This window comes from Pteronotus mesoamericanus, unplaced genomic scaffold, assembly GCF_021234165.1.
Source record: "Pteronotus mesoamericanus isolate MK-2021 breed Mesoamerican mustached bat unplaced genomic scaffold, CSHL_Meso_final contig_25, whole genome shotgun sequence".
In the NCBI taxonomy this organism is placed as follows: Eukaryota; Metazoa; Chordata; class Mammalia; order Chiroptera; family Mormoopidae; genus Pteronotus; species Pteronotus mesoamericanus.
In genome coordinates, this window is record NW_026555105.1 from 7,558,479 (window position 1) to 7,571,352 (window position 12,874).

General features: G+C 53.3%; 1 protein-coding gene across 1 annotated transcript in view; it reads left to right on the forward strand.

Moving 5' to 3' along the window:
* Positions 1 to 1,591: 1,591 nt before the first annotated feature.
* Positions 1,592 to 12,874, forward strand: part of PTGIS (prostaglandin I2 synthase) — a 39,398-nt gene continuing 28,115 nt past the window's right edge. Inside the window, exons 1-2 of the mRNA XM_054573616.1 lie at positions 1,592 to 1,764; positions 11,739 to 11,862. Coding sequence (XP_054429591.1) covers positions 1,691 to 1,764; positions 11,739 to 11,862 — 198 coding nt within the window. The 5' untranslated portion in view covers positions 1,592 to 1,690. The remainder of the gene's footprint in view (positions 1,765 to 11,738; positions 11,863 to 12,874) is intronic.

The window sequence follows — 12,874 nt, forward strand, 5'->3', positions numbered from 1 at the left end:
AGGAGTAACAGCTCCTAAGAAGGCTGTTGGGAAGGTGAAACCTGCCTCAATTCCCCCAGCAGTGAGCAGTGAGCACAGAACTAGAAGCAGACCTGCTGGGCCCCAGCTCCACACTCGGCCCATGGTCTCACAAAACTTACCTGCGCCAAGCACTCAGTTTGCAACTCCCCCTTACCGACAAGCGCTCCTCAATTCCTCACACCCCCTACCGCAGGTAAGTAGAACTCAGATCCGCCTGGTCCCAGATTAAGTAACCCGGCATCAGTGAGGGTAAGTTTCCTGTGTGAGGTTTGCCAGGGTGAGAGTGGGGCCAAGTGGGTGCAGGGAGCTGCAAGCGTGAAGCAGACCTAAGGTGAGGCCCAGGCCTTCCAGCTGGGAACCCAGGTTCTTACCGGCCCCCAGGCGGGTCTCCTGTGGAGCCAACGGGGCTTGGAGGCTGGCACCTTAACCATCAGGTAATCCTGACAATGGCTCCCACATCCTGGGCCCCCGCCATGCCCCAGCTAGAGGGCTGGGGGCCTTACGCTCACTGGTCTGGCCCTTACAGCAGGCGAGGGCTGGGGACCTGGAGCCCAGTTCCAAGGAGCTCCCGTAACCCCCTCCCTGCAGTGATGCAGGTAATATATAGGGGGCAGAATCCAGCCCAAACCCACCACAGGGCAGACAACTAAGTTCTCTAAGTTTTCCAGGTGCAGATGGGACGAGGAGAGGGCTGGGCAGTGGAAGTGTCACAGGTGGGCACAGGTAACCAGGTTCTTGGTGATCGTGGACAAAAAATTGAACCGAACACACAGAGTTTATAGCAGGAAGTGAGAGAAAGCAGATTTATTAAGCCACACAGAACATGGGAGCAGGCCAACTCTGAGCAGAACAGAGCAGAGCAGAGCCTAACAGCAGCATCCCCGAACTCAGGGGCTAGAGGGCTTTTATTCCTTAGGGTGGGTCTCCCATGATTGCCTTGATTGCCTACCGGGAAGGGGGTCCCACAATGCTAATTTATTATAATACCGTTATAACGAAGCAAGGGTCAGGTAGCATCTTCTGCACAGCTGCATTCCTGATTCACTAGGATTCACTCCAGAAAGCAGAAACTACCAGTCTTAGAGCAGCGTCTCCGCCCTTTATCCCTGTCGTAGCCCTGGGGCACCTCTGGAGTTTCCTCCTTTCTGACTATCTCCTGCCTCAGAAGTGGTTGAGGTGGAAAGCGATGGGCAGCGCCCACCCTTCCACCAGTCATCTTCCCAACCTCACACTCCCTTCCCGACCCGCAGGTTTTCACCTCCCCCTCCCCCCACCCCCTTTCTACCCTCACAGAACTTCTCCCTCCCTGCACATCCTCTCCCCACCCAGACCCACCGCACCCCCGTCATCTCCAACCCGCATCTCCCCTTTCCTCCATTCCACATTTCTACCCGCCCCCCGCCCCGCCCCCCACACACACTCCTGGCCCGCGGCACGGGGGCCGGTCTCGGGCCGGGCCGAGAGGAGGGGTCTCCAAGAACGCCCCCAGCGGCCCCTGGGGACCTGGGAGGGCTCGGCGGCCCCGCCCCGTGCCCCTAAATGGGCCCGGCCTGTGGGCTGGAGAGAGGGCCCCGGGGCGGAGAGAGGCACCTGGGTGGGCCGGGCCGCCCCCGAGCGCGCCCGCAGTCTCCCGCGCTCGGCCGCTGCAGATTCGCCCGCCGGCCGGACCATGCCCTGGGCCGTGCTCCTCGGCCTCCTGGCCGCGCTGCTGCTGCTGTTGCTGCTGACCCGCCGGCGCACGCGGTGAGTGCCCCCCGCCGGCCCGGCCCGGCCCCGCAGCCCCGCCGGACAAAGGGGGCGCCTCCGCTCCCGGGCCCGGGCTGCCGCTGGGGGTCGCGGAGGCAGCGGCAGGCCCGGGCCGCGACGTGCCCCTCCGCCCCAGTGCTCGGGGCAACCTCCCACTGCCACCCCACACCCCCGGAGCGAGCCCCGCGGAAGTGGGAGCGCCGGCCCCTCGCACAAGGGGCTCCCGCGCTTGTCTCCGGGAGGGGCCGGGCCTTGCCGCCGCTGTAAGGCAGTGGGGTAGGGGCTCCGGAAGGTGTGGTGGGGACGCGGGCTAGGTCCCAGGGGGCTGACACGCGCCGCACTGGCGCGGTCGGCCGGGCCTGGCCCCGAGCGCGCTCGCGGGGACCGGCGCGGGGGTGCCAGGTGAGGACCCAGGGTCTGGGGGTGAGGGCAAGTGCGTAGACAAGCTCAGGATGACGCCCCCTGGAAGAGGCCCCCGCTCCCGCTCTCCCGCCGCTAGCAGGATGCAGCACCGTCTTGGCGGGTGTCGAACCCCGGCTTTGCTCCGTGTAGTCCGGCGGTGCAGCCTTCTCCTCACCCCCATTCCACAGAAGGGAGAGGTGAGGCCGGGGGAGGCGCCCGCTTTCCAGCCCTGAAGCCACCTTCCACAGGAGTCCCCGGCCCGGACCCGGGGGCTGGGGGAGCTCGGTGTCTCCCCCGCTCAGGGGGGAAACTGAGGCCCAGGCGGGGGTCTCCCCTGCCCTGAGGTCCTGCGGCCTCGGCAGGTAGAACCAGGGTGAAATGTCTCAGCCTCCTAGTCCCAAAGGTCTAGGATTTCTGCTCCATTGAGAATCTGCAGCTTAGGAGAAAAAGTAAAAAACTCATACCCCTCAAGTCAGGGAGATGGCAGGAGGCCTTTCTCATTCTCTAAAACATTTAAAAAATTAATTTGAATCGCGCAAGGAATAGCCGAATACCTTTGACTTAAAACAAATATCCTGTCAGGGATAAGCCCTCCTAACCACCCTTCCGACAATTTCGGACCACTCCTGTTTGGGGCAACCTTCCAGATTTTTTTAGAATACATTTTTCATTGTAGACTATTGTTGTATTAACAAAGAAATTGCAAGGGTAGTACAAAGTGTTCCCAATGCCCCATGCCTGGATTCTCCTCTTCTTAACATTTTCTGGTATAAGATACATTTGTCAAAACTAAAAACCAACTCTGGTCTGTTACAACTAACCAAACTGCAGGCTTTATTTACATTTTAGCAGTTTTTCCATTCATGTCTTCCTTCTAGTCCAGAATCCAACCCAGGGTGTCGTATCTCTTCAGTCTCCCCTGCTGTTGTTACAATTACTTACATACATATTAGGACATTGGACGGGAGCCTATAGATAAGACAGGGCAGTGTAAGTGTGTGTGTGTGTGTGTGTGTGTTTAAATCAGAGTGTCTGAGAGTTTCAAAAACTGCCTGGAAACTTTTTATTTTTAATTAATTTTTTAAATTGATTTGAAGGGGCTGGGGAGAGGTAGGGAGGGAGAGAGGAGGGCAGGGGGGCAGGGGGAGAGAGAAACATCATCAATATGAGAAACCAATTAGCTGCCTCGCACATACGACCCAACTGGAGCTCTAACCCGCAGCCTAAGTACATGCCCTGACCAGGAATCAAACCAGGGACTTTTTTTTTTTTTTTTTCTTTTGTGCACAAGACAACCGTCCATCCACCTGAGCCACACCGTCCAAGGCTGATTAACTGCGTAACTTTTGTAAAGCCCAAGGTCAGGGGACTCCTGATCTCAAGCCAATGAAAGAAACCGTCCTTTTCCCTTTTTTCCAAGACTTCAAAAAATGAAAACAAATAAAATAAATCAAAACTCAGAGCCCTTGGATTGGGTTAAGTGGCAGCAGAAGATTTTTAGATTTTGGAAAATCTTACTCTGCCAGCGACGTAAGAAACCCACAAGGGAAGGTGGCAGCAGCTCTCCGTCTGACCCTCTGTAAAAGTAACACCCTCCCCACAGGACCAGCCCTGAGTGCAAGCTGCTCTCTCTGGTTCCCGCTTCGAAGGGAGGGCAAGTGGGAGGCAGGGTCCAGACTGGAAGCTCTTTATTTTTAAACAGTATGTTAGTTGAATTTCCAAACAAGAAGTTCATGATATTTTTCTTCAACAATCAGACACATCTTCCGGTGAAATTGAACAGGGTATATTCAATCATTGGCCTGGAAAAGAAAAAGAAAAAAGAAATAGTGCTGTTACTTAACAACAACAAAAAAAAGACAACAAGTAAGTTTCCCTATGATGAAATGAATTATCTTTCCTAATTGCCAGGCTTTTTGGATACTCTGTATAGAAGTGTTTTCAGACCTTACCTTGGATTTTTCTTCACTCCAGATTTCAGCTCTGACATTTGTTCACATTGCTACGTGGAGATCTAATTCAGCCTTTTGATTTTCTGTGTAGGATTCCATAGTATGAATAGGGGCAGGCTTTTCTTTTTGCCTTTTTATTCCTGTCCCTATTGATGGATTGGTAGTGTTTTTGCTATTTCAGACGCTGTGCTCTGGTGGTTTTCCTGTACGGCTTCCTGGTGTGTGCTTTTCTCGGGGCGGCTGTATTTTTCTTGAGGTGATGGGGGCAGCCATGGGAGGCAGGGGACCGGGTGCTCGGAGTGTGAAGAGTTCCAGCCTCTGAGAAAAAGAAGTTGAGTAACCACTGAGCTTCCCAGTCTTCGAAGTGGGGATGATGATGATAGTAGGTGAGAGTGGAGTTGCTGGGTTAGTAGAATGCCAGTTAAACATTGTTTTAGCTCAGTCTTACTGGATCCAGAGAACTAATTTATCTTTGAGGGTGAGTTGTTTATTTTTATATCTGTTCGCAACTTGGAGGGGGTCAACGAGTGGGTACGGAGTAGCAATATAGGTGCAGGGGTCACTGACAGCTGGGGGGCAGTTGCACAGACCCTGGGGAGATCCAATGGGGACTCCATTTAAGCCCCCGGTCTCATTTCCTCCTCCAGACTCACTGAGGGCCATTCTTTTACCCCCATTTTACAGAGGAGGAAACTGAGGCTCAGAGAGATCAAGCAACTTGCCCAAGCTCTGCTTGGATTAAAAATCGGGGCTGAATGGAATTTGAATTCCTAGGAAACATGACTTCTTGCTCTTTGCACACATTATATTTGTGATCCGAATGCACAGAAGTCTTAGAGCCCTGACCAGTGGGGCTCCGTGGGATGGGTGGCGTACTGCAAACTCTGAGGTCACCGGTTCGATTCCCATTCAGGGCACATGCCTGGGTGGCGGGCCAGGTCCCCCACTGTGGGCATGCAAGAGGCAACCAATCGATGTTTCTCTGGTACATTGATGTTTCTCTCCTTCTCTTCCTCCCTTCCCCTCTCTAAAAATAAATAAATGAAGTCTTTAAAAATAGTCTTAGAACTACATGATGTTAAGATAGTGAGAGATGCAGCTACCAGGAGAAGGTTCTTACAAAAGGACAAAGAACCAAGTGTTGGAAAAAGAGGTGGATGCCGCTGATGCTGTGTAGACGGTGACCCAAAGTTTGGGTCAAAACAGGCAAGGCCCTGCACTTACTTCCCTTGGACCGTGCCTTTCTCCTGACTGACCCTGATTTAACACTCATCACCCCATCCTACAGCCCGGGCCTAGAAAGGCTGAGTGACCTGTGGTCGCACAGAAATTCTGTTCCTCCTTTAGCCAATTCCCAAACTTACGCTTTTCCCAGTAAAAAGAAAAAAGCACTATTTCAGTCAGTCAACAACTCTCTCCTTCCCCATGGCTTTGTGCTGTGTAAAATCAGAACAATTTACTTAGGAAAAATTTCAACTATACAGGAAAATAGAAAGAATAGTATAAGGACCTCCATGTACCCGTCACCCAGATTTGACAGTTGTCAACAATTCATAACAGAGTACAGGTGCCATTTATCTTACCACTAAATATCTCAACATGCATGCGAAAAAACGATGCCAATTGTGGTTCTGTTATCCTGAGAATATAAAAAATAATTCTTAATGTCATCTAGTTCCAAGTCCAAATTCAAATTTCTGCAATTATGGCAAGAACTTTTAAGCCGAGCTTGCTAACCGGCAGTGTGTCGGCCCGGGAGGGGCGGTGCGCCGGGAGTTGGGAACCCGGCTCCCCTGCCCACGGAGGCTGTGGCTGCCACACCAGCGTCGGACCTTCCTGCTTCCCCGCCCGCGTTCCTGCATCTGTCCTCTGAGCTGGCTCGTGTCGCTGGTCTCGCAGGCCCCAGCCACTTCGCTAGGCTGAGTGCATCTTTTCCTCCTCGGGCTCGCGTGGCTGCCGCGGGGAGTCCTGGGAGAGGTCTTCTGGGTGGGAAGCCCCTGTCCTGGGGGCCCAGAGGCCCCAGGTGGCATCAGGTGAGGGTTCCTGGTGGTTCAAGGGCTGATCTGGGCCCTTGCAGAATATGGAATTCTAGGAACAAATAAAGCTGTCTCCCTCTAACATCTATTAACCAGAGGTCACCAAAAGGTTGTCTGGGGCCGGGTCCAGCCCCAGGTGGGGCCGGCGTGTTCCACACAGCGCAGGGGGAGAGAATTGGGGGACTCCATGTACAGAGCTCTGGATTTCCAGCTTCTTGGGAAAAAATTGGACGACCTAACAACACTTGTCTAGGACTCAGTAGTAGAGCCCTCTGTAGACCTTGCCACAGTTCCCACCTCTCCCTGTTGCCTCTGTATCATGCAGCAGTTCTATTTATCACTATACAGGTTTTTTTCTTATGTTGAGAAACAGTTCTCTGAATCTGTGTATGTTGAGAAACAGTTCTCTGAATCTGTGTCTATTATTTACAAAAACAGGAAAACAAAAACTAGAGCAAGGTGGCCACTGCTTTTCCTACACCGCGGGAGGCCATGAGAGGCGGTAGTAAGAGTAGGTTAGGGAGGCCTCTGGTTAACGGGCCAGCGGCCCCCTTGTGTTCTTCCATTAAACCCTCACCGAGCCTGAGGCCCTGCAGTGAGTTGAACTGCCGGACAGAGAGGTTGGGCAGTCCTCCAACGTTGCCCAGCCAAGCGATGCCACCCCTGTCCTGGGCAAGACCGAGCATGGGTTATCTGCCAGGTGCTTAGCCTACACTGGCTTCGTTGCCCTTCTTAGCAACTCTGGAAGGCAGGTGCTGCTCCCTGAGCACCATCTGTGTGCATGATTCATTCACCGGATGCTAGTTTATTAAGCACCTACTGGGGGCCAGGCCCTGTGGTCAATGACTAGTGCCCGCCCTCACGGGACTCCCCTCCAGTGAGGCTGTGATACTTGGAGAGACACGCAGGTGGGGGAGGGACCCTCCTGCCTCTCTCTCCAGATTTGCACAGGGTTGTGTGGAGAGAGACAGGCCCGGCGGCACAGTTGGCGGCGGGGTCTCTGAGTGAGGAGTGGGCTGTTTTTGGAGGACCCCACAGCATGGAAATTAAAACTACAGGGATTGGAATTAAAAATTACAAAAGATGCCTTGGGGTCTGAACCAGGACAGGCTGGCGGCAGTCAGCTACGTGGGCAGGAGGCTGGCACTGCCCGGAAACAGTGAAGTGTTGGCGGGGGAGGGAGTTTAGAGACCGCAGGCCCCAAAATAGAGCCTCCCTCGCCCCCGCGGGCCACCAGGCTGCATCACACTAGAATGCTGCCTGGCCTCACTTAGCTCAGGGCCCTGGTCAGACGCCTGGGCTCCCAGCTTCCTGCCTTTGTCTGCCCCTCCTTGGGACTTTTCTAGGGAAAGATGAAAGCTGCCAGAAATAACACCTGGCTTGCTGGGGAGCAGCGGGGATGAAGGGTGGGAAAGGAAGCCCCTGCCCCACCCACGTCCTCAAAGACCCTTTAGGGGGAACTCTCAGGCCGTGCCTGGGGGCAGGTTGCTGACCCTGTGTGTCTTAGTTTCCTCATCTGCAAAGCAGGTGGTGCAGATGTCCCCTTGGGGCGACCGGGCGGCGGGGCAGGGTAGCCTCCCTGCAGCCAGACCTGCCTGGACTAGAAACGCAGGTCCTGCACAGCGGGCCCTCGGGTCAGTGACTCAGCTGCTCTGCCTCAGTTTTACCTGCTGTAAGATGGGCTTGATAGTAATAATTCCTTCCTCATAGCGTGGTACAGCCAGAGCCCACTTACTATTAACCATTATTACTGAGCAAGGACACCTTTGGAAAAAACGTAGCACCTGACGTACTGCTTTTACTCAAATAATGGCACCCGGGAGTCTAATGGGTCCGGCTCCTCAGGCCCCACCAGCTTTTCCCTGGTGACAAGGTACCAGGCACTCCCTGTTCTATCTGTAACTCTCTTGATCTGCATCACAACCTGATGTGGTCAGCAGTGTTGTCAATCCTGTATTACAGGTGAGGAAACTGAGGCATGGAGAAGTAAAGCCACACAACCAGCAAGTGCGTGGCTGGGATTTGAAGCCAGAAAGTGTGGCGCTACAGTTGGGCTCATAGCCACCATGCCCTCCTGCCAAAAACGCTGCTCTCTCCCTGACCTGCCTGTCTGGGCTGGTGCGCATCCGGCCAGCAGGTTCCTCCCACCCGCGCTCTGCCAGTGTGGCGCCCCACCTTTAAATGGAGCCTGTGAGAAATGGCCTTGACCCAGGGGTTCACAAGAAGACAAGGGGAAGGAGAAGGTCCTGGCACCTCCCTGGCACCCCCCTAGAATCCCAGGCCTGCGACTTTGCAGGCCTCCTCCATGACGGGCTCAGAGGCAGAGTGGGGGCTGGGGAGAGAGGAGGAGGGTCTGCAAGTGGCACTTCTTGACGCCCACGAGCCTCCTCTCTGGTTCCGCTCCTGTTTTTCCTAAACTCTGGCTCTCAAATCTGTCCAGTCTCTTTGTTCACCACCTGTCCCACCCTTTGGGTTATGTTGGGGGACAGCCAGACCGAAGGGGCAGGAGGCCATGGTGGAGGAAGGCGGAGAGGGAAGGGGAAGAGGGATGAGGAGAAGTTGGTGCTCGCCCCCGCCCTGCTCCCCCCCCCCCCCCCCACTACTGGAGGAGCTCAAAATCCACCCCCTGCCCTGAAGGGGAGGAGTTGGATGCTCGGACTGGCTCCCTGGGGGCCCGGCCTTCACTTCGCTTCCTCCGTCATTGCTCTCTGATAGCTGCAGTAGCCTCCTGACATGTCCCTGCTGTCTCCCCCCCAGGTTGCACCTTTTAAAAGCAAAACCACATTACTTCCCAATTCCCACTTCAAACCCTCCAGAGGATTCCCATTACACTTGACGTACAAGCCAGGCTCTCTCCTTGGCTTCTGGGTCCTCGTGGTCCACAGGTCAGCTCCAACATCATCTACCTCTCAACCCCTCCCCGCATTCTCCACTCCAGCCCCACTGGTTTCTGCTGTCGTGAAAAACCTCACCAAGTGCGTTCCCGCCCCCGGGCCTTTGCACTTGCTGTTCCCTCTGCCTCTAATGCTCTTCTCTCCTCTCTTCCACTGTACTTCCTTCTCATCCTTGGGTCTTGGAGAGGCCGGCCCTCACCGCCTTCTCGGAGCTAGCCCCTCACTATCTTGTATCACCCTTCTTTTTTGTCTTTAATGAAATATAATGCACATACTGCAAAATTCACAATTCAGGTTTTTAGTCTGTTCACAGGTTTGTGCAACCATCACCACTATTTAACTCCAGAACACTCTCATCATTCCAAAAAGAAGCGCTTTACCCATTAGAGGTCATTCATCATCCGTCTCTCTTCAGCCCTTGGCAACCACCGATCCACTCTCCATCTATATTGATCTGCCTTTTCTGGACATTCTATAGAAATAGAATCACACAATACGTGGCCATTTATGTCAGGCTTCTTTCACTTAGCACAATGGTCTTGAGGTTCTTCCGCATTCTGGCATGATTTAGTGCTTCATTCGTTTTTATGGCTGACTGATGTTCCCAGGCATGAGTAGACCACATGCTATTTATCCATTCATCAGTCCATGGACCTTTGGGTTGGCTTCACTTTTTGGCTGTTATGAATAATGCTACTATGAACAGTAGTGTACAAGTTTTGTGTGTTTCCTGGCCATTTGTGTGTCTTCTTCAGAGAGCTGTCCATTCAAATCCCTCGTGCGTCTTTAAATTGGGTTCTTTCTCTTTTCATTGTTGAGTTGCATCTTCTTTATTTTCTTTATCCCACTTTTCACTTTCTGAAACAATTTTGCTTTTTCGTGTGTGTTTTTGTCTATCTCTTGGCCCAGCGAGGCCGGAGACCTTGTCTGTCCTGTTCACTGCTGTGTCTCCAGCTTCGTAGTCACCGTTTGGTGAAGGAGCGAATTGAATCCACAGTGAGGAGAGCTGGGATGATTCACTCACTCTCTCAGCAGACAGGGAGCTTTCTGCCTCCCTGGGGTTCTGATAATTCGAAGACTGCAACATGGGTCCCAGCCTGGGCTTAGGGACTTCCAAGGGGTCCACTGGGAGCGTCAGCCCTACAATATTGTGAGGCTGAGGCTCCTTTTGTGATCACGAGGCACGTCTCCTTAGCTACCCCTCCAAGGGCAGCAGGGGAGAACAAGATGAGGTTCATAGACCACTTCATACCCACCAAGGGCTTGGCCAAGGGCAGAGCCCCGTGCAAGTGCCGGGTACGTTTGAAGGGATTAGTTATCTTTTGCTGCATAACCAATTGCCACGCACTTAGCAGCTTATTGTTCATTAGCTCACAGTCCAGCAGGTCAGAAGTCAAGCATGGCGTGGCTGGGTTCTCTGTACAGAGCCTTACAAGGCTGAAGTCAAGGGGTAGAAGGGGCTATCTCCTGTGAAGAATCTGGAGGAGTTCAGTTCCTTGTGGTTGTGGGACCAAGGTCCCCATTTGCTGTCAGATAAGGTCCCCTCATAGCTCCTAGACGTCACCAGCATTCCTGGTTGTGTGGCCCCTTCCATCTTCAAAGCCAGCAACGAAGACCCTCTGATGACATGTCTCTCTCATGCTTCGAGTCTTTTGCCAGGAACAGCCTGCTTCTTATAAACCCTGTGTCCACCTGATTAGGTGAGGCCCACTAAGGAGGATTGTTCTTCTGTAAAGTCAACTGTACCATCTATCCCGCACTCCACGGGAGGGGGTTGTAGAAAGGTATGGGTCATCTCAGAGTCCTGTCTATCACAGTGAGTTATAAATATTGTTGTTAGATTCTCAGAGGAGTTGCTCGGCTCTTGCAGATGATTCTGACCTTGGCTGTCACGCACCCAACCTTCCCACCCGCAGGCCGAGCTAGCACGTGCCCCCGGGGCATCCCCACAGCCCAGGGGCCTGGCCTCTGGCCACCTAAGATAACTCGGATTCTGAGCCGCGCTCTCCAGTGTCCCCCTTTCTCTGTGGGCACGACAGGGAGTATGAGGGGACCAAAGCCCCGGGCCGTGCTGGCCCAACCCGATAGCTCTGTGCCTTTGCACTGCTGGGTTCTGGAAAGCTCTCCCACCCTAAGAGAGATGACCGCCTCCATCAACTGGTCCCCCAGCTTTGGCTCTCAGTCCCCTACCGTCCATTCTCTACTCAACAACCAAAAGGATCCAGTTAAAACAAAGAAACACAAAAGCCCAAAACCCCCCACCTAAACCAGATCATGTTCCTCTTCTTCAGACTTCCCACCTCACTGAGACAAAGCTGAAGAAGTCCTCACAGCTGCCTGCAAGGCCCTGCAAGGCCTAGGCCTCGTTACTGCTCTGGCCTCAACCTCTACTACTTTTCCTGTGCCCTCCAGCGCAGCCACACTAGCCTCTGTACTTAGCCTCTGTACTAGCCTCTGTTATTTGAACACGCCAGGCACGGTTCAACCCCAGGGTTTGCACTTGCTCTTTGCACTTGCTCTTTCTGCCTGGAGGCTCTTCCTCCAGATATCCACGAGGCTCCCTCTCTCACAACCTGTAAGGAAGGAAGCCTGCCCTCCCCTCTCTACTTAAAATCCCGCCCATGCCCTGCACTCTGCACCCTCTCCCCTGCTTTGTCAAATGGTGGTGCGCACGGTGGTTTCTGCAGGCGACCTGGCGAGCCTCCCCTGGACCTGGGCAGCATCCCCTGGTTGGGCTACGCCTTGGAGTTTGGAAAGGATGCTGCCGGCTTCCTCACGAAGATGAAGGAGAAGCACGGTGATATCTTTACTGTAAGTACCTCTTGTGCTTCTTGGGAGGGAAGGGGACGAGCAGCCGGGCCCGTCATACCTGGTGTTTACTGACTCATTCAACATCCATCCATACGCTGACCCACTCATGCAACATCCATCCTGTGGTCCTGCCGACTTTCCATCTACATGACTATGCAACTGTCCATCCAACCATTATCTAACACCCTTCCCTTCATTATCCCTCTAGCATCTTCCTGACATCGAGCTATACAGTCATTCAGTATCTATCTAATACTTGCAACATCCATCTAACCGACTTCCATCCATTCATTCGGCTCCCATCTATCCAGCATCCACCCGTCCTTATCCCCTTCTGCCTATCTAAGCAGCACCCTTGCCTCCCAATAGCCACCCAACACACTCATTCATATATTCCATTCCCATTAATCCTGCATCTATCCACTCATCCACCCATCCTTCTATATTCCTCTCCAGCATTCGTCTATCCTCCATGTATCCATCATCTGTCCTTCCGTATGTCTTCCCAAGTTTATCCAGCACTCTCCCACTCATGTACCTCACATCCACCCAACTTTCAGTGGTATATTCAATTTCCATCAACTTCCTTCTTCCACTTGTCTGCCCATGTTTCCATCCACCTGCCGCTATTCACCCAGCATTCAGTTATTTATCCATTCCACATCCATCTGTTTATATCTCCATCTATCCATCCCTTTAACATCCAAACAACCGCCACCCATCCCTTTCCATGGGTCTTTCCAACTTGTATTCCTCCAACACTCACCCTTCCATCCATTTACCCCACATCCGCTTAGCACCCTGCCATCCACGCTCCCAATATTCATCCATGCATTTAGTTTCCAGCCAGCCTCTAGTTGCCTATCCACCCATCTTTCCATCCAACATACATTCAGTGATCTGTCCTTCCATTTATCCACCCATCTAACAATCCGCCCAATAGCATGTTCTCTTAGATGCTGGCCTGTATCTCTTAAGAGGGGTTGACTAACGTGACTCACAGACCACAGTG